Source organism: Leucopleurus acutus (genome assembly GCF_964270905.1).
Source record: "Leucopleurus acutus genome assembly, chromosome: 6".
Classification (NCBI taxonomy): domain Eukaryota; kingdom Metazoa; phylum Chordata; class Mammalia; order Artiodactyla; family Delphinidae; genus Leucopleurus; species Leucopleurus acutus.
Window position 1 is genome coordinate 79,638,029 of NC_139149.1, and position 26,001 is coordinate 79,664,029.

Here is a 26,001-nt window from a genome sequence, read left to right on the forward strand (position 1 = left end):
GGTAAACTTTTTTGTAAAGGACCATATAGGAAGGAACCAACATTTACTGTATAAATGTGTATAAAGTATTGTGCTTAAAGGGAGTCAGAGTAGTGTTGCAGATGAGTTTTAAGCAAATTTGTATTAATTTGAAGGGCTGTACACTATTTTGATAAAAGGGGCCATTTTTTATAGGAGCTTGAAGAAGGAAAGAATGATTCATAGGCATGAAAAAAATGGGGTAAAACAATTTGCCTAGTGAATTGGCAACTGCTGGTAAGTTTGTTTATTTTGAGTGTGCATAAGTATAAACTAATGCTTGTTTCTCTTTCCCTTTAGGAAAAATAGAAATGAAGGTACATATGCACACAAAATTTTGCCTCATTTGTTTGCTGACATTTATTTTCCATCATTGCAACCATTGCCATGAAGAACATGACCATGGCTCTGAAGAGCATCACAGACACCATCGTGGAATGACAGAATCGGAGTCAAGCAAATTTTCAGTGCTGGATGCTGAAAATGAAAAAAAATATTATATTGAAAAACTTTTTGATCGTTATGGTGAAAATGGAAGATTATCCTTTTTTGGTCTGGAGAAACTTTTAACAAACTTGGGCCTTGGAGAGATAAAAGTAGTTGAGATTAATCATGAGGATCTTGGCCACGATCATGTTTCTCACTTAGATATTTTGGCAGTTCAAGAGGGAAAGCATTTTCACTCACATAACCACCAGCATTCCCATAGTCATTTAAATTCAGAAAATCAAACTGTGACCAGTGTATCAACAAAAAGAAGCCATAAGTGTGATCCAGAGAAAGAGACAATTGAAGTATCTGTCAAATCTGATGATAAACATATGCATGACCGTAATCATCGCTTATGTCATCACCATTGTTTGCGTCATCACCTTGATCATAACACTACTCGCCATTTTCCTAATGATTCCATTATTCACAGTGAGCATGGGGAGCCTAGCCATGAACCTTCTACAGAGACCAATAAAACACAGGAACAATCTGAAAGTAAGCTACTGAAAGGAAAGAAGAAGAGAAAAGGGAAGAAAAGTAATGAAAATTCTGAGGTTATTACACCAGGTTTTCCCCCTAACCATGATCAGGGTGAACAGTACGAGCATAATCGGGTCCACAAACCTGATCGTGTACATAACCCAGGTCATTTTCATGTACGTCTTCCAGAACATAATGGTCATGATCCTGGTCACGGACACCAAGATCTTGATCCTGATAATGAAGGTGAACTTCGACATACTAGAAAGCGAGAAGCACCGCATGTTAAAAAAAGTGCAATTTATTCAGCTGCTAGTCACAAAGATCATAATGAAGATGACCGGCAACATGAGGTAAGCAGAACAAGATGGTTGCTCCGTAATTCTCAGATGATTGTGGAGCATTTTTAGGTAAAAAGAGAAGTAACAGAGGAATAGTCAACCATATTCAAACTTATTTCCAGTTACAAAATACATTAAGGAATCAAAATCAGATTAAAGATTTTTAGCTGCATTTTCACTTGCATTGTTTGTTCTCAAATTTGGGTTCCTTCAATTCCTAAATGTTTAAAGGTTGTTAGAAAATATATTCCTTATTTTTGTTCCTTATTTTACTCTCTTGCTTAAGACTTGTTTTGACTCCCCAAAGTAGTTTACATGTTGTTACTGTTAGCTGGTTTCTAGATATTTGAAAATTGAAGACTTTTTTTTGTTCAAACTGTTTTCTTGGGAAGTTCCTAGGCAGTTTTTTTCATAATTGTTAACTTATTAACTATGGAGTGGTTCCCAGTTATTGATCTAGCTACAAAGTCAGGTATTTTGCACATGTGGTAGGTTTGTTTTCTCTGTCACTTTATCATAGGACCTACTTGCTCATATTAGTCTTTTCTTATGCTTTCAACAGATGTACAATGAATGCAAAAAGATATAATAATGGGAAACTCCAATAGTAATGGGATGGTTTTGTTTTTCTTTTAAATTTTCATGCTTTTTTGAATTCTTTCACATTTGATGGTTCCTTCTTGATTTTTAAAAAAACTATTCACCTTAAAAACATTTTTGTTTCATTAAAAGTGTATCAACACCCTTATGTATTCTTATATTTAGCCCTCATTAAAGTTTAAAAAAATTGTTGAATTTGTTTATTGTTCAGATGTAGAAAAAGCAGCACCATCTAATGTGGAAAATGACCTCAACCTTTGTTGTTTCTGTCTCTTATTATGGAAGTGTGTTTTATATCTAAGTAAATATCTTTGTTTATTTACTGGACAAATCATTAGATATTTGGTTTTTAGCAAATTTAAAAATCTTAGTGTACTTTTAAAGAAATATATTAATTTGTTACTATGGGTAATATCCTAGAGCCTTGTTGATAATAACTAGACATTATCAATAATGTTTACTTTTTGTATTCTACTTGTGGGGTCTGGATCATCAGACTTGTTATTTTGTATCCTCATAGGCCTGATGCATACTGAGGATTTTTTTCAAGATTTCTGGAAATATTCTATGCATTGGATAGGGTAGTAGTATCTCATGTAAAGGCCTGAAAAAAATCATTCTTTTTGTTTGTATGTTTTGATTCTGTTTTTTGTACCATAGATAAAATAAGCAAGCATGCAACCAGAGTGCATATGTATGAAAAAGAGGTAGTGCCATGTCCTTTGCCTCAATTTTATGTATTTGTTTTTACTATATGATGGGTCCAGAATTTTTTGTTACTTGTTTTCTTCTTTGTTTTGTTATATTTTGTACTTAAAGTACCAGTGGATAAAGCTGCCTTTTTTTAATCCTCCAGTTTTAGCATTGGGATAGAATTCCCCTATATGATATTCTTTTGGGGTACCTTAGTGAACATGTCTATATCCTTGTATATTTTAATATAAAGTTGTTAAAGAACTCTTAACTGTTTAACACTGTTTCACAAATAAGAATCTTGAGCGATTGATGATTGCACTTTGACTAGGGAAGTGATTTTTTCCCTCACCCCTTAAGGATCTTGGGAATATAGTTCTAAGTCATTCTTATTGATGGCAGAAAGTCATCATCTTTTATATGTTGCAGTGGAAAATGGTTCAAATCTATTAAAAGTTTTGGATAATCAAGTTGAATATTCCTATCATAAATTCCTGTCAAAAATCATTCTTTGTAATAGGTATCTATATATTGCAGATTATTTTCAAATAATATTTAGAATATATTTTACTATATAATATTTTATTTTTCTGCATAATCTTCTTAAAGTACTCTTACTTAATTTGTTTTATCAATTTCCTTGCAGTGTTTGAACGTCACTCAGTTGTTAAAATACTATGGTCATCGGGCCAATTCTCCAATCTCACCTGATCTATTTACGTACCTTTGCCCTGCTTTGTTATATCAAATCGACAGCAGACTTTGTATTGAGCATTTCGACAGACTTTTAGTTGAAGATTTAAATAAAGATAAAAATCTGGTTCCTGAAGATAAGGCAAATATAGGGGCATCAGGTAAGAAAGATTTAAGTTCTTTCTCCTCAAAAAAGTCTCTGTACTTATTTTTTTTAATGTAATTGAATGAGGAAGTAATTCCAAATGATTGCTTTCCTTTTGGTGACTTTCAGTATGTTTTAATCATGTTTAGGTATGTGTGTTTAGAAAAGATTGGGGGGAGACAAGGAGGCACAATACAGTTTACAAATGTCTTCTGACACTACAGAGGAATGTTTTGCTACGGACAGAGAACTAATAGATTAGAAAGGAAATACAGGTTTATCATAAATAGATTCTTCTTGATGGGCAAATGTTAATAAGGGGACCCCTAATTAAAGTTATATGATGTTATAATTACTTAACATTTAGCAGGGTGATGGGCTCTAATGAAAAGATTATTAAGTTCCTGAGGAAGTAAAAAGGGAAGCCAGTGTGGTGAAACTCTAGGAATGTCTCAGAAATGCCAGTGATTGGCACATGAACTTCATCATGGGCACTTCTAGAGAGTAAAACCAAATGGGTAAAACCAAAACTATTTTTAAACTTCTCTCTAGGCTCTTTTTCATCATATCCAGTTGGCTAGATTGCTCCACCTTGATGTTTACAGATACCTCCCATCTAATATTTCTGGAACTTCTACTCCACAGGAAGTTCGTACCTCTTATAGAATCCCAAATGCCATTCCAATTCATTCTTTTGATAAAATCTGAAAATCTTTGATTTTTTTCCCTCTTATGGTTTTAATTTTCATTTCCTATTTCCCCTTGTATAATCAGTTGTCAAGTCCAGTTGAGTCTTAAATATCTTCCAACTGTATCCACTCTGTCATAACTTTAGTTCAGATCCTCCTTGGTTCTTTCCTGAATTGTTGAAATGCCTTCATAACCTTCCCTGCCTGTGTTTTTGTCCCCTTTGTAGGTCATGCTTAGCATTTAAGCTAGATTTATCTTTCTAAAATGCAAAGGAGATACTCTGACATAGATTTTTCTTTTTAGTGATAGCTGGCATTTATTTAATACATATGTTTTCCTTTTATTTATTAACAAACATGTATTGCAGGCACTGTTCTAAACTCAGTTCATTTACTCCTCACAACAGTCTTATGAGGTGGAGAATGTTACCCTAATAACTTTCCCAGGGTCTCAGAACTAGTGAGTGATAGTGGTCAGATTCAGTCCTGGGAAGTTTAACCATTTTGATATCCATGTTCTAAGTGTTTTCCATGCTTTTTTTTTCTTTTTAGTAAATTTTAATAATAATTATTGAATTATTATGTGAGGGAGCTATTGTATGATTCTTGTTTTTACAGATAAGGAAGCTGAGGTATAGAAAAGTTTAGTAACTTGCCCACAATTCCTAGACCTAGATAAAACCCACCAAGTCTGAGGTTTGTCTGATAAATGTTCTGGGCAATCACTGTGCTATTATTTTCCAAATTTAGCTAATTCTGGTATCACCTTTATGATTTTTGCCACATATTGTTACACTAATATTTTTCATTAGATCTCTATATTTTTCTACATTTTTTGTATTGTAAGCAGTAATAGCTATGAGAACATGGATTTGATGTGATGTGCTAGTTATACTTTTTTCCTCATTTATTTTAGAATACTGCATTATGCTATGTTGTTCAAAGTTCAGAGTGTTGTTTTTTTTTCTCCCACTCATGCTTTCCAGAATATGATCCATGCCTACCTACCTTTCCATCTTTATCCTCCACCATTCGTTTCTTCCCTCTTAGCTCTAATCATAACAAACTCATGGTAATAGATTATGCTGGTTTACCTTCATGCCTCTGTGCCTTTTCACATTGTAAACCTCTCTACTTGGCTGACTACTATGATTCCTCAAAGATTCAGCTCAAGGATTAGTCTCTCTGGGATAATTTAGTGACCATCCTAGGCTTAATTAAGTCCCCTAGCTTGATACTCTCTGGATATTTCCATCATGGTACAGAGTTCATAATTGGATTAGTTACGTTTTTGTTTGACTTTAGTTGCTTAAAGGAAGTGACTGGGTCTTTCATCTCAGCATCCCTAGTGCCTAAGATAAAGGGTACTTTGGACAAAAAGTAAGCACTCCTATATTGATTAAATGAATAAATTGCTTAATATTAGTCTATAAACTTTCAGTTCTAACCTAGGAAGAACACTTGTAAGCCAGCCTAGTGTACTTTGATAATACAGTGTTCTCACTCAGAATGAGTTGTATTTCAGGAACTTCATCATTTGCAAAATCATGATGAATGCAGTTCTGGTTGAAATGCCCAAGATATAGTGGTGGTATTACATAGTAATTAAAGTGACTAAATTGATGTGTATGAATATGAGCTGAAAACAGAATTCCGATAAAATAGATGAAAGATTGAAAGAGCAGCATTTAAAATTTTTTCATAGTGTAGCAATAAGGTAGACATGTTTAAGAATATCACATTCTAGTACGAGTTTTATATGATAGAGACATTCCTTAAAGCTTAAAAGAGTACACATAAAAAGAAATGCGCTCAATACATAACTAAGTCTCCTAGGTTCCTGCCTATTCTTGGTTAATTTCTTTGCAATAGGAAAATGACTTCAGAATAGATAAATTAATCATAATAGCCTATATTTATTGGAACCTTACCGTGTGCTATTTTAAACACGTTTACAAGAGTTATTTAATTTAATTTGTTACACCCATGAGATAGGCACTTCTATTTACTTCTCTTTGCTGAGGAAAGGAGGCTTTGAGAAGTTAAGTAACATGCCCAAGGTCACATAGCTGCCAGGCAGCAGAGCTGTGATAGGAACTAGAGTATTCTCCATCTAAAACCTGTAATGTAACCACTATGCTCTTCTCCTATGCTGTGCTCTACTGCTTCCTGCTGAAAAGATTCTTAAGTGTGCTTTGCTAAAATGTAAATGACAGGGAGATAAGGAGAGTGTTAGTGACAGAGAGATAAGGAGAGTGTTAGTGATTTGACAGATAATGCAGACATAGACAGGAAACGGGTAGAGGTAAATATTGATATAAGTAAGTATTACTATAAGTGTAGATTAGTCATTAAAAAAAAAGAAAACAACCTGAGAATAGTCTAGTTAGACAAGCTGGGTTCAGTCTGTTAAGATCTGGAAAGGCAGAGAAAAGTGATTTCACATGCTAGACTTGAATAATGATCTTTGGATAGACAAAATATGTCCTCTTTGTGGCTTCATGCTCATTGATCTTTGTAGATGAGTAAACACCTTGAGAGCCACAGTCTCTCTCAGGTGCTTATAAATTCTCCCTGGCAGGAATAAAAGGGGAAGCTAGGTCTAAGATTATTTAACTTAATAAAAAATAAAATACATTTGTTCTTTGCGGGGAAAAATGGAGACTGACAAGATTGTGGCATCTGGAGTTAAAACTAATAGCCTTTTTTGTTTTTATGGTTTCTTAAAAAAACTCTAGTTCTTTGTTTTCTCATCAGCTGTGGGTTATGACTTAGAGTTGTCTATGTTGTAATATTGACATAATCTATATATTTTAACAAGGCTGTTGACAGATGCTTGACTATAGTAATGTTGAAAATTACATTTATTAAATATGAAAAGCCTTAGAGGAAATTGTACTTGCTTTGAAAACGAATCCTTTACTAATAGTGAATATTGATTAGTTGTTTGCAGGTGGTTATTAACATTCTCAGAAATGAAGCTTGAATTAATTATGTCCTGATAGATGTTAATAATTGTTAGAGAGAATGCTCTGCTAGTAATTATTTTCAGTGACTGCTGCACCATTAAACAAGGTTAACTTGTTCTGTATAAATCTCCCATAGTGACACAGCTACTACCTCATTAACTATTCAGAGACTGCTGTAAACCAAATTCTATATATACTGTGTATGGTAGGAATCGTTTGTTTCACAAGATTGGCTCATTTAGTCATAGAGTTGACCCTAGCTTAATTATCAAGGGGAGTTGTGAATAGGCCGCTCAGCATTTTCTGCCAATTAAAATGCTGAAACAGTGTAGAAAACTGCCATCTTGCACATGCTTTGAACCAAGTTAATTAGAAAGTTTCCACAGATGAGCGCTTCTTTTTAAAAGAATGCATTTTCTCTCTAGATAATGAGAAAGGGAGTTGGTGAATAACTAACCTTGAAGACCTTTAACGTTTTAAGAGACCTAATTTGCAGAATAAGTGAAGCTTATTTCAGACATTTAGCATTTTTTATTGCATATGGTATCTTGGGTACAAATAAAGAAAACATTTGCTAGTTGTACTTAATAGTTTGCATAGTGTTAGGTTGGTATCAGTTTTATGAGATTCCTTTTATTGTTCATTGTTTATCGTTGTTATTTTGCTTTTTTATGGCTTTATACCAAATTGTGATCGAAAAAACACAATACTTTGGTCGAAAATCAGAAAAATTTTATTACCTGAGTTGCCTTTTTTCTACACCTAAGAAATTATGATAAGAGTTTATGTGAGCTTTAAATGTGTATGTTATTAATTCTAAAAATAAGTACATACTTAAATAGCATGGGAAGGTATTTCAGGCACAATAAATTCAAAACAACTTTACTTCTCATAGTTCAAAGAAATCGTAATTTTCCTTGAAGAAAATTTAAGTTAGGAGAATGACTACTCCTTAAATTTTTAGTGCTAGAAAGCTAAAATTACTGTTAAAAATTAATAAGAAGTCAGTATAAGAAAACGTATCTAATAACATACACTTATGGAATAATAGGGCTGTTTTGCTAATGAAACAGTTGTGATGGAATAGTTGTAATCTATACAAAATATCTAGAAAATTTCTAATTTATCTGAAATGGTATTTCTTCTTATTTTTATGTTTAATTATACTTATTTTTCTTGTAAATCCTCTTTTATGTGAAGCCATCTCCCTGGGGGTAAATACATAAGTGGTAAATAAATCACTTGGCCAAGAATTCTCTGAAAATACTTTGAGTTACTGGAGAAAACAGTGGATTCAGGAAGGACTTTGGGTTTGGGTTTTTTTTTTTTTTTTTTTTTTGCAGTACACGGGCCTCTCCCATTGTGGAGCACAGGCTCCAGACATGTAGGCTCAGCAGCCATGGCTCATGGGCCCAGCCACTCCGCGGCATGTGGGATCTTCCCAGACCAGGGCACGAACCCGTGTCCCCTGCATCGGCAGGCGGACTCTCAACCACTGTGCCACCAGGGAAGCCCGGGTTTAGTTTTGACTTTGCCATTTTAGCTAGCTGTTTAACTATTTTTTATTATGGTAAAATATATATAACATAAAGTTTGCTGTCTTAACCATTGAAGTGTACAAATTAGTGGCATTTATTACGTTCACAATGTTGTGCAACCATCACACTACTTGTAAAACTTTTTTGACACACCACCCCAGATAGAAACTGTGTAACCATTAAGCAATAGCTCATTTCCCCCCTACCCCCAGCCCCTGGTAACCTCTAATCTTTTTGTCTCTATGAATTTGACTATTCTAGATAGTTAATATAAGTGGAATCATACAATGTTTGTCTTTTCTGTCTCTTCTTTATTTTGAAATACTCAGCATAATGTTTTTAAGGTTCACCTATGTTGTAGCATGTATCAAAACTTCATTCCTTTTTGTGGCTGAATACTAGTCCATTGCATGTATATACCACATTTCATTAAACCATTCATTCATTGATGGACGCTTGGCTATTGTGAATAATGCTGTAATGAACAAGGCATACAAGTATCTGAGTTTCTGCTTTCAGTTCTTTGGGGTATAGACCTAGGAGTGGAATTTCTGGGTCATATGGTGATTCTGTTTAGCTTTTTGAGGAACTACCAAATCTTTGCTACAGTGGCTGCACTATTTTATGTTCCCACTAGCAACGTAAGACGTTCCAGTTTCTCCACACCTTTGCCAACATGTGTTTTTCTTTTTTTCAAAGCCATCCTAGTAGGTGTGAAGTGGTAATGTTTAGCATTTAACATCTCTTTGCCTAAATATACAAATACAAATCTCTAAAGTAAAAGGACATTGGACACATTGGGGTCTGCTAAATTGTGTTCTTCAGGATACTGGCTCATTGTGCTATATTAATAGGTTCCATGATCAAGTAAGTTAGAAAAATACTGCATATTATTTCGCCCTTGCAGAAATTCACATTGCTCATTAAACTGTTAGAGGCTCTGAGGGAACTTGTTTAATCCAGAATTACCAAGTCTTTTTGATTATTAAAATTCTCTCCTCACTCCCCTTGGAATGCCACCTATCTCATAGAATTAGATGAGCAGTTTGAGAAATGCTACTGTAGATTATTAAAGTTCTTTCTAGCTATACAATATGACAATAGCTAGTATGTTGCCAGTTCAAATAGCTACAAGTAAGCAAGGAATTTAAAAAATTCTTCATAAAGGGGCAGAATAATTGGCCTCTTTGAAAATTTTTTTTTTTTTTTTGTGGTACACGGGCCGGTCACTGTTGTGGCCTCTCCCGTTGTGGAGCACAGGCTCCGGATGCACAGGCTCAGTGGCCATGGTTCACGGGCCCAGCCGCTCCACGGCATGTGGGATCTTCCCGGACCGGGGCACGAACCCGTGTCCCCTGCATCGGCAGGCGGACTCCCAACCACTGCACCACCAGGGAAACCCTGAAAATATTTTTTATAATTTCCAACTTTGTCAATCAAGGCAGCATATTCACAGAGGAGTAATTAAACTCAATATATTATAATAGTCTCAGTTGTGCTCTCTATATTTTATGTATAAAAAATGTTACTGGAGGTTATAGGATCCTTTTTAGTTCTAGAATTTATTTTCTAAAATCAATTTGAAAAATCTTTCGAAGGTAGCAAGCATATTATATATATTTCCTCTAGTTGGAAGAATGAGAAAACTCTTCATAGAATATCCTTGGGAGTGTTCTTTTCTCTTCAACTTTTTGGAAGAGTTTGAGAAAGATCGGTATCAAGTTCTTCTTTGTATGTTTGGTAGAATTCGCCTGTGAAGCCGTCTGGTCCTGGACTTTTGTGGGAGTTTTTAAATTGCAGATTCTATTTCAGTGCTAGTGATCAGTCTGTTCAAATTATCTGTTTCTTCTTGATTCAATTTTGGTGGGCTGTATTTTTCTAGAAACTTGTCCGTTTCTTCTGGGTTGTCAAATTTGTTGTCATGTAATTGTGCATAGTGTTCCCTTACAGTTTTTTTGTATTTCTGCAGTATCAGTTGTTATGTTTCCTTTTTCATTTCTTATTTTGTTTGAGTTGTCTTTCTTTTCTTCTTGGTGAGCTTGACCAGTGGTTTGTCCATCTTGTTTATCCTTTCAAAGAGCCAGCCCTTGGTTTTATTGACTTTTTCTCTTGTTTTTTTAATCTCTATTTTATTTATTTTCTTTCTGATCTTTATTATTTCTTTCCTTCTGCTGACTTTAGGTTTTGTTTGTTCTTTTTCTAATTCTTTTAAGTGGTAGGGTAGGTTGTTTATTTGAGAGTTTTCTTGAGGAAGGCCTGTATTGCTATTAATATCCCTCTTTTGCTGCATTCCATAGATTTTGTATGGTGATGTTTTCATTGTCATTTATCTCAGGATATTTTTTAATTTTATCTTTGATTTCATCATTAACCCATTGGTTTTTTAGTAGCATGTTGTTTAGTCTCCATGTAATCGTTTTTTTCTCATTTCTTTTTCTGTGGTTAATTTCTGGTTTCATGCCATTGTGGTCAGAAAAGATGCTTGGGATAATTTCTGTACTCTTAAATTTGTTGAGGCTTGTTTTGTGCCCTAGTATGTGGTCAGTCCTAGAGAATGTGCCATGTGCTCTTGAAAAGAATGTGTATTCTGGGTTTTTTGGATGTAATGTCCTGAAAATATCAAGTCTAACTGCTCTATCGTATCATTTAGTATTTCTGTTGCTCTATTGATTCTCTGTCTAGAAGATCTGTTTATTGATGTGAGTGGGGTTTTAAAGTATCCTACTATTGTTGTATTCCTGTCAGTTTCTCCTTTTATGTCTGTTAGTATTTGTTTTATTTATGTGGGTGCTCCTATATTAGGTGCATATATGTTGATGAGTGTAAAATCCTTTTCTTGTATTGATCTTCTTGTATTATCATTATATAGTGTCCTCCTTTATCTTTCTTTATGATCTTTGTTTTAAAGTCTATTTTGTCTGATACAAGTATTGCAACCCCTGCTTTCTTGTCATTTCCATTTGCATGAAATATCTTTTGCTATTCCCTCACTTTCAATCTGTGTGTGTCCTTTGCACTAAAATGGGTCTCTTGTAGGCAGCATATTGTAGGCTCTTGTTTTTTTATCCATTCTGCCACTCTGTGTTTTTTGATTGGAGCATTTAATCCATTGATATTTAAGGTAATTATTGATAGATATGTATTTATTGCCATTTTAAGCCTTGTTTTCCTGTTGATCTTATATTTCTTTTTTGTCCCTTTCATTGTCTTTTTGTTTTTCTTTTTGTGACGTGATTATTTTCTTCTATATTATACTTATGTTCTCTCTTTTTTTGTTTTTTGTAAATCTATTATATGTTTTTGAAATAACCAGTTTCTTACCAATCATTTTATTGTATAACCAATAGAGAAAAAACATTTCTATTAAGTATTTTTTAAAAATGTGAGTGTGAGTGTGTGTGTGTATGTATATATATATATTAACTCATTTTGGAGGGGCAGCTGTCCAAGCTCAATGTAATATCACTTCATTGAACAACTCCACATGACATAATTCACATTGTATTCTAAGTAAATGACATTCACCCAAAAATACAATGAGAATGGTGCTCTTGAAGTTGGCCAGTACTGTGACCTTGGGTTGATTCATGTAAGACTTTTGGCTTTGTGGGATTGTGATGTTTTCTTGTATTCTCTGAGTTTCAGATGTCAGATAATCACAAGTACTAGTGATTTTCTAATCATAAAGTGGGCTTCTCTCTTTCAGACATTTCTTTTAGTTTACAGATTTGCTTTCTCAGGAGGATAATAAGGAGATACAATTACCAGCACTGATTCATGAGAAATTGTACCTGGGAGAGTGTAATATGTGACATATACCCATTTGTACACATATAAACTCATATACCCTTTCACACAGACCTTCCCTCAGCTACATGTGTAAGCACTTGGCTGACTTACTTTGTTCAATCTGCCAGTGCTTGTTCTTCAGTTATACTGTATTTAGCTCACCTGTCAGCATATTGGCAAATTGATTTTCACTGAATTCGATTTTGGTTGATTTGTCATTTGGTAACTTGAGTTTTGACTAATTGACCAGAAGCCATTTGAGATTGTAAATCATCGTAGAACACTGCAAAATGTTTATGGCTTCATAGACTCTTGGACTTTTCTTCACATTCAAGATACCCTGAGCCAGAAGTTTATATGATGAGAATTTTATAAAGGAAATACTTGCTTAGAATAATGTTCATTTTTAGATATAATTTGTATGATTAGGGAACAGAATCACATTTTCTCTCAACTCTTTAATGATTAAACTTGGTAAATATGCTTATAAGAGTATATGTTGGTATAATAGGGTCTTAAATTTCATAATCTAATAAGCACAAATTTAAAAATATGTTTGTAATGCTAATATTTTATTACTTTGCTAAATTGTATTGTATAATTTGTTAATCATCTCACATGTCTACTGCATCAAATTAATAGTGTTCCCTTATATTAAGATTTAGAAATTTAATATTTATTGCAAATGTCTTAATAGGAAAATCTGGAAGTGAATGCATATATATTCCCCAGTGTAGAATATAATGTAACCCTAGGAAAAAGAATAAATCAAGTTAACAAGATTTACCCAACTAGATTTTGGCTAATACAGATTTTAATTTAGCAGCTTAATCTGGTTATATGAATTTTCTTGGACATTGGGACATAGAAATAAAATAAATACTTTTATTGGGTAATTTTGGTGAATATTCCAGTGCATTTTTGGTGAATTCTGATTAATTCTGATTAATAAAAAATTCTAATAATTATGAAGAGTTAATTAAATTTGTTTATTTTGTCTAGTGTATTTGGGGTCTTGTCTGTAGTTTTGTCAGTCCTCATCCATACATATTTACATTAGTGTGTATATACAGTTATTTTTTTCTACTTCAGAGTATCTTGGAATATGAATTGCTGGGTTTTCAGTATCTTTGTGCTGTTTTTCTTTAAGTTCTTGATTGAGGTTGCTTTTGGATTGGCTTTTTTTGAGATATATTGCTTCTAGATTGGATTATTGCCAAACTAAGGAAAAATATATTTGGGAAGGGAGAGTTGTATATTAATATATGAGACATTTTATTTTCAGGTTGATGTTTTCATTATTAGCCTTGGTGTTTCCCATTTAGTTATTGTCAGTACCTTTTGTCGCTCCCTTTTTAATTTTTTTCCCCACTAGTGTGATTGGAGCTAGAGAGCTGCAGTAGTTTTGACAAACCTTTTTTGGTTTAGTTGGCCAGTAGCTTTATTGGTTCTCTGCCTTCATGTATACCTATGGCCACTTTTTTCCAACTTATTCCCTCAGGCTCTCCCACTCAATGATTTTATTGTTCCAGTCTGTATATGGGGCATACACAAAGTAACCTGGTCATCATTATTAAGTCAATCTTTAAACCTTATTTGACCTTCCATTTTTCTTTATACAAAAGGGTTTTTTACCTCAGTTCCCTGTGCCTGTAGTCGCATCCATAGTTCGGGGAATCTCCTTCTTATTCTTTGGGTCCACTAACCAAGTTGTTGGCTTTATAATGAATCTTTCTCTGACCTTGGTCCTTTGGGAGTTGAGTTCCTGTTCCTTTATTGCCCCCAAATCCTTAAAAAGGATTGAAGGCACTGTATTCAATCTCTGGCTGTATTTCAGTGTTTCTGGCCCTTTAGATTCCCAGTGTTTCTATCATAGTAATTATCTGTTACATATAGTATAAACCACAGAGCTTCCATTAGTAGTAGATGACCTACTGTTTCTTTCTGAGCTAATTTAGCTAACAAGAATTAGCTGTAGTGTTAATGTTATTGGATACTGTGACTAAAATGTCCAATGAATAAACAGTTTTATTGATAAAGTTTAGCATTTAGCAGGTCAATTAAAGTTTTATTTTTTTACCTATCCTTACTTCTCTTTGTCTTTGAAAATTTTAAGTTATCTTGATGAAGAAATGCATTTTTCCATTATTCACTTATCACAAGACTTGACATAAAATCTTTCAGCAGATTTATAGTCCTTTTAGATTTGATTAGAAAAAAAATCATTTTAGATTAAACATTTTCAAAATTATAACTCTTCAGTGAAATTTCCTATAGATAAATATTAAAATAAACAAATTTTAAACTTAAAACATTTCCATTTTATTTTAGGCCATTAATAGGAAGTAATTTCTCATTTTAAGTGAAGATGCCTCACCCCCTGAACTACTGGCATTTATTTCTGATAATCTTATCTGCTTATGAATAGCCTAGATAAAGAAATGTGCACAGAATTATTCCACCTGTTTCAGTTTGGAGCTGGGTATGGAAGAAAGATGATACCAAGGGAAATAGGACTGAATTATCCTTTGTAAAAATAAGAAATGCAATACAGTGAGGCTACCAGTAATAAGCTTTTTTTGTGTCTTATCTGAGTATATTTATATTTTGGGCTGATAAGTTTCTTAAACTTTGTTATTGGAAAGATTTCCATAGATTATGCTGCATTAGATACTTGGCTTCCTTTAATGCTCACGGGAGAGTTTTATAATTATAGTCTCTAAATAAACAGTTTAAGGCTGTACCTTTAGACATCGGTAAAATTTTATTTAAGTCTAGGTAGTGTAAGTGAACCACAGCCTTAAGTCATTTTCAGTTCCTGTTTCTAATAAGGTGGACCACTGAAGATAACTATTTATAACTTGGTCTTAGTTTAATTCTTTTTTTAAGCATTCAAGTTGGTTATATAGTTGTTTGTTTTGTTTGTTTTTAAACACAGTAGTGCCAAAATATAAAGTTTTCTTAAAAAAGCATAGTCTAGGTAAGGTAATCAGTCTTCCATGACTCATTTATCCTATGTTTTTTCTTCTTTGGAGCTTTTTTGGTTTATATTGTCATACTAATGTTGACCATTACTTTCTTCCTACAGCGTGGATTTGTGGTATCATTTCTATCACTGTTATTAGCCTGCTTTCCTTGCTAGGAGTGATCTTGGTTCCCATCATTAACCAAGGATGCTTCAAATTTCTTCTCACATTCCTTGTTGCACTAGCTGTAGGAACAATGAGTGGAGATGCCCTTCTTCATCTACTGCCCCATGTAAGAAATCTTTTAAATCTTTTTAAGAAGTAAAAATATTTCAGCTAAAAGGATCCTTCATTTGCAAGCTGTAGCGTACTAATCTAGTATTTCTGTTGTTTTATTTGCTTATAGGATGAAGTATTTTTTCCATTCGTACAGTTTTAAATTAAGCAATATTAAAATAGATTGAATCATTAGATTTTAAAACAGCAACAAAAAACTGGTAGTGTCAGTTTTATCTTCACCTGTCACAGTGTATACATATCAAATCACCACAATGTACACTTTAACTCTCTTACAATTTTATGTCAGTTATACCTCAGTAAAACTGAAATTTAAAAAATGCTCTATTAGCAGTTCTGAAAGTGAATACTTGGACATCAATGAGTGTTTTATCTTTTTATCTTTATGGTACATCAAGAAAGCCATTAGAAGAAACATATAAGGGGTTTTATGATGATTGTACACATAGCCAGTGCTCCACAGGCATCCTTGTTTGAGCAGGAATAGGCAGACATACTCAGTTAACAATTTTAGGCATTTAGCTCTTTACCCATGGGGCCATTTATCTTTTCACCTGGTGTGCCACTTGTGTTCTTCCATTTGGGAACACTTCTAATGATATGATCATAAGCCCACACTCCTAGTACCTTTACCTTGCTTATTAACCTTTTAAAATCTGTCACCAGTTAAGAGTGTTTGAGCCAGTATTACTGTCTTTCCTTCAAATAAAAAAACAACAGGGCTTTTTTCATTTCCAAATGTAAAATTATAGGTTTGAATATTTTTTTATGTTCTCATCACCTCCCTTCAGGAGTATTTGGGAGACAGAATTGTATTTCTATGTTGTGTGCACCTCTTCTCGCCTTCTGCACTCGGGGTTGAGAATTCCAGGTCTAGTATCTAGAACAATGCATGGCATTACCTTTAAAAAAAATTAATGTTAAGGCCGTGAATATGCATTTTTTGTTGTTGATTTATTATATATTATTTATTTATTTCTCCCTTATTGCAACCCTTTGCCTGCCCTTTCTACCAGCCACCAGGCATAGCAACAGTCTGTTTCAGAACTGGGCCTAATAAATTAGAACAGTTGAAGTGCGAACAATGTTTAAGTGCTATTTAACTTTTTATTTTCTTAAGAAGTGTTAATTAAATGAAGCTATTACCTTTTGTAATGGTCATATCTTCTTTGAGAGGTTTAGAAACCTCTTCTGTTGACCACTAGCAAATAGGGAAGGAATACAAACAAATGTTACAAGGAGGGAAAATACTGAAGACCAGTTCTCTAACTCTTACATTCTCTTAAGATAAAGAATTAAAATATAGAAAATTAAACACATGTTTAAGTATATTCTTTTGCTCATGTTCAGCAGTATATGCAGACATAACATCTCATCACTTCTTTGAAATAATTTATAAAAGAAAAATATAATCAGCTTAAGAGAAGGTTAAATTACTGAATATTAAGGCATATATCTGGGACATGTTCACTTCAGTTTATGAAGGACCCATCATTACCTCTTATCTTACTGCTGGTTTGATTCTTTTACTGTAGGATGTATCTTAAACCTGATAGGCATTTGAGTTTTTGGTCTTTGTTTTAGAGTTACCATGAAATGTAGTACTTTCCAGGCCACTGAGGATAGCAAAATTAAATGGAAGACTACTTATATTCAATTGAGATAATAGGGGATATTTTTTCTGGAGATTATATTCTCAAAATATCATTTAAATTACTTGTTTAGAAGTTTTTCTTATTCTTATTAACAGTCTCAGGGTGGACATGATCACAGTCATCAACATGCACATGGGCATGGACATTCTCATGGACACGAATCTAAGAAGTTTCTAGAAGAATATGATGCTGTATTGAAAGGACTTGTTGCTCTAGGAGGCATTTACTTACTATTTATCATTGAACATTGCATTAGAATGTTTAAGCACTACAAACAGCAAAGGGTAAGTGTTTTTTAATTGTTTATTTTATTTTCTGAGGTAAAACTCAAAAACCATTGTTTTTGGGCCTTATGTTTTTTCTTAATCATGGTGTTGGTGTGTATTAAATATCGTTTAATAGATTATCTTCAGAGGAAAAACTGACTTTGATCTTTGCCATTTTTTTGTCATTACGTTTGTTTTGGCATTTATAATCAAGATATAGGAGTCTCAGTTTCAGTTAATTTTGTGTTGCTTCTTATCTAATTGATTTAAATAGTCTGAAAAAAGTTATTGGCCAATTTATTCTTATTAAAAATGCAAAAATGTATAAATAGAAGCAAATCTCATTGGTCTTCATAGGTAATATTTTCAAGTATAGGGGGCTTTCATTGCCATATCTTTTAATGAAAATGTTTTTGCACAACACATTTCTTTGCCAGAAATGCCTTGCCAATGGTGTAAGCACTAGAGGTATGAAGAATTTAGATTCAGGGGGCTTTGTAGGAAGAAAATATAATGAAATGAAGGAAATGGTGATTCATCTCAAGAGTGACAAACACTTCAGAGATGATGCTTGGATTATTGAACTATCTTTCATGTCACATTTATTAGAATAAGATAAATACCTAAAAGAATTTTTTCCCCAAGAAAGTAAGTTCAGGTATTACCATTCACTGTAATTTACACTCCTCCCTGTTCACATTGGTTCACATCTGTCTCTAAGGCTCTGTCTTGAATACATCTCTCACTTAACATGTTTGTGATATTAATGCTGATTGTCTTCAGTATATTCTGTTTAAGTAAGGAAATCCAGAGGACACTTTTAGAAAGGTTTCCACAATAACGAGTTAGAAAATGTTTATATTTTGTTAGTTAACTACACATATTCAAAAAAAAATTCTTCAAGAACACTGGATAGTCATTATCATAATATATACAGCCCACTCTTATGATAAAACTTTAATGCTGTTTTTATGGATATATTCTTGTTTGTGTATGTATGTGTTTTGTATATATCCCCTTGGGACAAAATATGGTATTCAGGGAGAGTGATTCTAGTTCTTGCCCAGCCACAAACTAGCTCTGAAACTATGACTCATTCATCATGATTACCAGTTGCTATCTAAATGCATGGGAAATAAATCCTACTTCTCATCTGTATTTTCATATCATATTCCAAGTAGTGTATTTAATTTTAATGGCCATATTTTAGTCAGGGCATCATATTTAATTGCTTCCAAAGGAGGGTTGATCAAGATGGTGCACTCAGTGAAGTTTTATCTGAGGAATGCTCAAAGGAACTGGGAAGGATCAACTTAGAGAAACGTGAAAGAGATCTAACAACATTTGGTTTGGGAAGGGCCATGTGGAAGGTCATGTGGATAGGTGAAGAATTGACGGTGGTGGGAGGGATGCCAAGGTGAGATTGGCTGGAGGGAAATGAGTCAGTGAAGGAGATTAATGCAGAATAATTTAGAAGAGAGGTACAGAGGGCTTGAATCATGGCATAAGGAATTGGGAAGAGAAGATGATTAAGAGAATTATTTAAATGAGGGACTCAATAAGAAAACATTGATTAGATAAAGAATTTAAAGTCCATCTCTGTGAATACCAAATTTAGAACACAAATACAAATTGCAAAGTATATAAAGAAGTTTTGGAGTTACTGTGAAGCCCTAATTTTCTTCAATTGTGTGTACCTACTAACACTGAAGCAGCAAATATGAAGTATTTAATGTGTACAAAATATTAGGGACTGTATAATTTGCAGATAAGTATAAAATGTAGTGCTTCAAGAGATAGTCCTTCAAAATAAAGTGGTTTTATATTTTTTATAATTTAACCTTGATCTCATTTTGAACCTAGACTTACTGGCAAAATTAAACACATTTATTTTTATAAAGTAAAGTAATATAGAAGAATAGAGTCCCCAAAATATGGCAGGCTTTTGGAAATTTGAAATTGTGGGAAGTAAAAAACTGAAAGTAACACCATTTGCAGAGGGGTACTCTAAATGCAATAGTGAGGAATTCATCAAGTACATCAAAGAAAGGAGTCTAGGGAGATAAATAAGTACATCTCCTTTATAATAAATAGGACAATAAGTAACTAAGATGAAAAAATATATAGCATTTTTTGAAGAAAGGGAATTAGTGATACTTGAATAGAACAGACATTTGACCGTCTGTATAGAAGAATTGGAAGGAAGCTTTCAGAACATAAGTTAAATAATACACCAGATGCTGACTAGTTCAGCAAGTTGCGGCTTTGAGGGTAATGATTTGGCAAGTTTTTAGGAAAATGGACAATCAGAACCAAAGCAATTAAACAAAATCCCAGCTGATGTTTTCCTTTCTATGTCTGTCTCATTGACTTTTGTACTGTTGTTTGCTCCTCCTTCCTCTTTTTTTTTTCTTCTTTAACTCATGTTAAAACTGCTGTTTCTTTTCTTCTCTTTAGGATGTCTCCATATTATTTTCTTTTGAACATTTTCTATTTTCCCAGTTCTGTTTTCTATTGCTCTGAAGCAGAACAACCCCAAAAATAGCTTGTAACAACAACTTATTAGTTCTTTTAATTTTGTCAGGAATTTAGGCAGGATTCAGCTGGGCAGTTCTTTTGCTCCACTTGACATCAGCTAGAGTGATTCACTCAAACTCTGCTAATCTGGGTTGGCTAGGGCAGTGCAGAGCTGGAAAGGTCCAAGAATGCCTCACTCTGTGTCTGCATCTTGGTACTCCTCCACATGGCCTCTCTTCAGAGTCTAGACTGAGCTTCTTCATAGCATAGTGGCCAGACTCCCTGAGCGAAAGCAAAAGGTGCCAGTCTTCTTTCAGACTAGGCCAGAACTGGCACAGCATCACTTCTGTTGTATTCTGTTGGTCAAAGCAAGTCAAAAGGCCTGCTAAAATTTAGGGGCAAGGAATAGACTCCACCTCCTTATGGGTGGAGAAGAATGCTTACACAGGGAGGGAAGAAATTGATGATGGCCATCTTTGGAGACTCTGCTGCACATTCAACTAGCCACAAGAAGCCTACTTATGCAGCAGTTAGAAGACTTAAACATCTGAAACATAGCTCACAGCTTATAAGCAAAACCAACAAGGAAATGCTCTGCCAGTCAGTAAGGATCTTCCAGAGAACTTGATTTTTACTTTCATACTGTTCTAACATACTTGATTATTTGCTTTTTAAAATGAACATTGATTAAAAGTAGAAATTTAAGTTGGAAGAGTTGTTAGTGATAGACTGATGAGAAGAAACCAGACTATTAAGAGAGAATGTAGGAAAATCCAAACTTAAACAATGAATTACAATAATTAGAATTTATTAGAGGACAAATTAAATGAGAAAGAAAACGTGTCTTGATTGCATAGCTGTTAAGTCAGTTACTGATAGGTCATTTTCATACATCACCTCATTTAATCCTTATAAGAATCTCATTTTCATATTATAGATGAGTATTTTTAGGTTTAATAAATTTAACAAACTTCTCTAAGTCTCATAGAGGTAAACTGTAAATTTAGGATTTTAAGTCAAGCTTGACTCTGTCTGTTACGTCACATATGGGGAAAAGTGAGATTGTGTTAAACACAGAATGAAATTGAAAGGATTAAGCTTTCGTTTTTTGGAACTTCCCATTCCCACACACTATTAAATGAGAGCAATATTACATATATTTCACACATTTCATTCAGGTTGCATATAATAATACAGTACTATGTACCCTGTTCTTAACTTGAAAGTATGTGAATTGGACATTTTAGTCGAGTATTCGAAAAAAAATAACATGCAAATTTAGTTGGATTTTTCATCTGGTAGACCCTTTGATTAACTTCTAAAAAATTTTTCTCACTCCTTTTCTAAATAATTTATAAAATTACCACCATTTATCCCCATAGATGTTAACAAGTGAATACTGTTGCTAATTGTGGCTGTAGATTCAATGCTAATACCAGATGTTTTTTTCAGGGGAAACAGAAATGGTTTATGAAGCAAAACACAGAAGAATCAGCTATTGGAAGGAAGCTTTCAGATCATAAGTTAAATAATACACCAGATGCTGACTGGCTTCAGCTCAAGCCTCTTGCCGGTAGACAATAGTTCTGACTAAAGAGAAACCTTTAAAAATTGAAACATTGCTTCTAAACTGTGCCTGAGTTGTTTGAAATTTCTTGTCTTTGTTGCTTCTCTAATACTAGTTTCTTTTATTTCCTTACATATATCTTAACTGATTTTGTTAGTGTTTTTGTTATTTTCAGTGTTATTTATACTGGAATGTGGGACCAATTAATTATATTACAGGGCAAGGAACACGTTGCACTTTTTACTTTACAGAAGAAAAAAATGAAATAAACAGAACGGCTTTGGATTAGTGTTTTATTTCTTGGTAATGCAAAAATCTCCATGCCCTCCATATGTGATTGTTTTCATGTGAGAAAAGGAGAATTGGTCTTTGTACTTAAAGGAGAGTGGTCCCTGTACTTAAAATCTCTGCTCATCCATTCATCTACTGTGTTTCATGATAGATGTAATGAGGTAGCTTACAATTTTCAGGGAAATAATATTTAAACATAATTTTTCCCCTTTGTGAACTTGTGTTTCCCCTGAGTGTACTAAGGATTTTCTGCAGAAAAGGGAGAGCCTAGACGCTAACTGTAGACTCTGCCCCAAAATACAATTTGGAAAGCATTAGAATCTTTGTCACATAATAAATAGCTTTTGTAAACTAGGTGAGAGGACAACCTTAATTAAAAAAAGGAAAAAGTATCAGTGTTATCACTTGTATGGGGTTTTGAGCTTCATTCTAATAATGATCTAGAATTGATCTTGGTCAGATAGGTAGAGCACTAGAGGATGCAAGTGATTTAAATTTTGTCTTTGTTTTTTAAATGATAAGAGAAGGTTAGAGTGGGTAAACTTTGTTCTCTGAAAAATTATGGGCATATTTTGTTACCCTGTGAATGCTACAGTAACTTTCCACCCTTTTATTTTCATCAACTGTTGATGATATGCGCCTTAAGTTTCACAATATCTTCATGCATGCCAATTTATGTCCTCACTTCACCTGCTATTTCAGTTCCCTTCCATTTACTTCATCTGGTTCATCTTTTGGACTCTCAAAACCCCAGTTTGTTTTGTGTTTGTGCACATGTGTATTTACTTATTTATTAGTTTGATTTGTTTTTTTATATTATTTAGGAATTTTAAAGACATTCACTTAGGAAATGTTCATTACACTGCTATTTTGCCTGGGTTTAAATTAAGCAAATATGCATTCATTTACTTGCTGATAAAGCATATCCTTTGCCATTATAAATATAGGAACTGATGACTCGGTTGTTTCTGAAGATCGACTTAATGAAACTGAACTGACAGATTTAGAAGGCCAACAAGAATCCCCTCCTAAAAATTATCTTTGTATAGAAGAGGAGAAAATCATGGCCCATTCTCAAAGTGATGGATTACATGCCATTCATGAGCATGATCTCCATGCTGCTGCACATAACCACCATGACGAGAGTAAAACTGTGCTGAGGAAGCATAATCATCAGTGGCACCACAAACATTCTCATCATTCACACGGTCCCTGTCATTCCGGATCAGATCTGAAAGAAACAGGAATAGCTAATATCGCTTGGATGGTGATCATGGGGGATGGCATCCACAACTTCAGTGATGGGTTAGCAATTGGTAAGTAGGCTTGAGACTTGGGTTATAATTTGTTATTCTTTAAGACCATTTTCCTTCTTCCACTGTTTTAGTACTGTCTTGGAGCTTAACAAATATATTATTATATATTATTCCGTCATTTGGCTTTTCCAAAGGCTATGTTAGTGTTTTTGATAAGTTTACTTGGGGGCATAAAGGTATAATTTCAGTGGGTTTTTCTTTGAACATATAAACAAATTCCACAGTGTACTTCTTTGATACCTTGATTTCTTACTGAAGGCATAGTTACCATATTGAAGAAGCTACCTTAACATATTTTCAATACATTTATATGTCTCTGATTGAGAACAAATGAATTTCAATCTTGGGTTTAAAAATTCTTTTACATTTGAAAAAGTGAAGAAAAATTTTACAATAGTAAAAATCCATTATATCAAATTCAAACATCATATTAGAATTTTGATAATATATACTGATGTTACCAGTTTAGGAGAACATTAAATGTGATCAACACATAATTTTCTTTGAGATCCAGACTCTATTAAATAATCATTCAGAAGTAGGCCTTGGTTTCTTTCAAAAGAGACCATATTTTTGAAGCCACAGTGGCTGTCAGTGTTAAAGAGTAAAGAATTTTACTAGTAGAATCAGATGCATTTGTACCTCTGATTTCAGTATTCAGGACCATCAGACAAATAATAATTTATGCCATTTATGCTCTAGACCTAGAAAAGTTTGGATAAGGATACTAGGCATTTAAATATCTATAAATATTAGTATGCGAGAGCAAGTGCAATTATAGACTTACATGACTTAAGATTGAGGGTTTCACACTACCAGTCAGGGACTGAAACACTAAAAACTGTTACTACTCCGAAGCTACTAGTGAATTAGAAGGTTACACAAATAGAGAATTTAATTCAATAGGGAATGTTTCTTTCATCGAGTAGCTCTTTCTCTGGTTGTCACATACCTATTGCACTTCACTCACTGTATGTTCAAAAGCTATAGTGTGTGAGATTACTGAGTCACTCATACATTATGAAATTAATTTAGTTAGGCAAAAGAGAATGCAGCTGTCATTATGAATGAAAATAGTAAAACAGGGCTTCCCTGGTGGCGCAGTGGTTGAGAGTCCGCCTGCCGATGCAGGGGACACGGGTTCGTGCCCCGGTCTGGGAAGATCCCACATGCCGCGGAGCGGCTGGGCCCGTGAGCCATGGCCGCTGAGCCTGCGCGTCCGGAGCCTGTGCTCCGAAGCGGGAGGGGCCACAACAGTGAGAGGCCCGCGTACGGCAAAAAAAAAAGAAAAAAGATCAGTAAATGTCACTTGAATTTTTTCCTCCCCTCCACCCTCCCACCTCAGGAGCAGCTTTCAGTGCTGGACTGACGGGCGGAATCAGTACTTCTATAGCTGTCTTCTGTCATGAACTGCCACATGAATTAGGTAACATGACCTTAAAATTTTTACCAGATTTCATGAAATGCAAGACTTAATCTAAATGCATCTAAATTTTAGAGATGTTAAAGCATAAAAAATGGCTGATGGCAAGTATACAGTATCATCATTCTCTTGTTTATTGTATAATTTTTGTTAATGTGCTTCTAAAAAATGTGTATTGTTTTATATGTATTTTTATTTTATGTAAACTATATTATGTTATAGCCCACTCTGTTTCTTATCTTATTTACTAATCATTACGTTTTTAAACTCCAAGCAGGTTACCATGAGTTAATCTAATATGTTGTTTCTGCCCAGTACTCAGAGGTGTACATTTACCACATTTTTACGTATTTAGCACCTAGTATTGGACACACCACCTGTTCTTTAATTTCCTGCCACCACAGATAATGGTGCATTGAACATTGGTAGACTTGGTGCTTCGAGACCCTTGTGAGAACATCTTTTGGGGTATATACCTGGGAACAGAATTGATGGGTCCTAAGATATGCATGCCTAAGAGTACCATATCACTATCCAGAGTAACTGAACTAGTGTCCTCTCTACCAGCAATAACTGAGAGTTCCTATGTTTCCACATCCCTGGTAACACTTGGCATTAACTTTCTAATTTTTGCCAATTTATAAGGTGTACAATGATATTTCTCTGTTGTTTTAGTGGGCATTTATTGATCTAGCAATGGTTTTTTAGTTTCTCTTCTTGTGTTTTGGTTTCCTTCTTCTATAAATTGAAAAATGGAAGAAAAAAATGTGTACATTCACATAGAAAATATCTGAGGGATGTGAAGATGATGTTAATTTGAAAGAAAAAAATACATCTTTTCAGTATCCAAGGAATTTCTTCATGTGCCCTTTCTAATTTAAGATTTTTCTTGAATTTATCAGGCTGTGAGACATCTATCATATCATTTGACTGTCTTGATTGGCAGTACACTTATTTGCTCCCTTTGAATAGAATTAATTCATATAATTTTCTTAGAAAGTTACCAACTGCTCACATAAAGCAAAAAAATCTCTTAGTGCTTATTTGGTGCTGATTCTTTAGGGCTTGATTCCTTATAGTTTTGTTTACCTTGTCAACCTTGGACATGCAGTCATATATCTTGCTTATGCCACATAATCCTTTACCCAGACCCTTCCTTGTCTTTTGCTTGGGCAGTTTACATAGTGAACGTTTATATCTCTGGTTTCATTCTGTTCCAGCGTGTCTTTTATACCTATTGCCAGATATATCTTCTT

General features: G+C 34.0%; 1 protein-coding gene across 1 annotated transcript in view; it reads left to right on the forward strand.

The window, feature by feature from the left end:
* The first annotated feature begins 318 nt into the window (after positions 1 to 318).
* SLC39A10 (solute carrier family 39 member 10) overlaps positions 319 to 26,001 on the forward strand; it is a 39,736-nt gene continuing 14,053 nt past the window's right edge. The window contains exons 1-7 of the mRNA XM_082841124.1: positions 319 to 1,343; positions 3,271 to 3,478; positions 15,536 to 15,705; positions 17,461 to 17,649; positions 21,601 to 21,721; positions 22,954 to 23,322; positions 24,668 to 24,748. Coding sequence (XP_082697250.1) covers positions 330 to 1,343; positions 3,271 to 3,478; positions 15,536 to 15,705; positions 17,461 to 17,649; positions 21,601 to 21,721; positions 22,954 to 23,322; positions 24,668 to 24,748 — 2,152 coding nt within the window. The 5' untranslated portion in view covers positions 319 to 329. The remainder of the gene's footprint in view (positions 1,344 to 3,270; positions 3,479 to 15,535; positions 15,706 to 17,460; positions 17,650 to 21,600; positions 21,722 to 22,953; positions 23,323 to 24,667; positions 24,749 to 26,001) is intronic.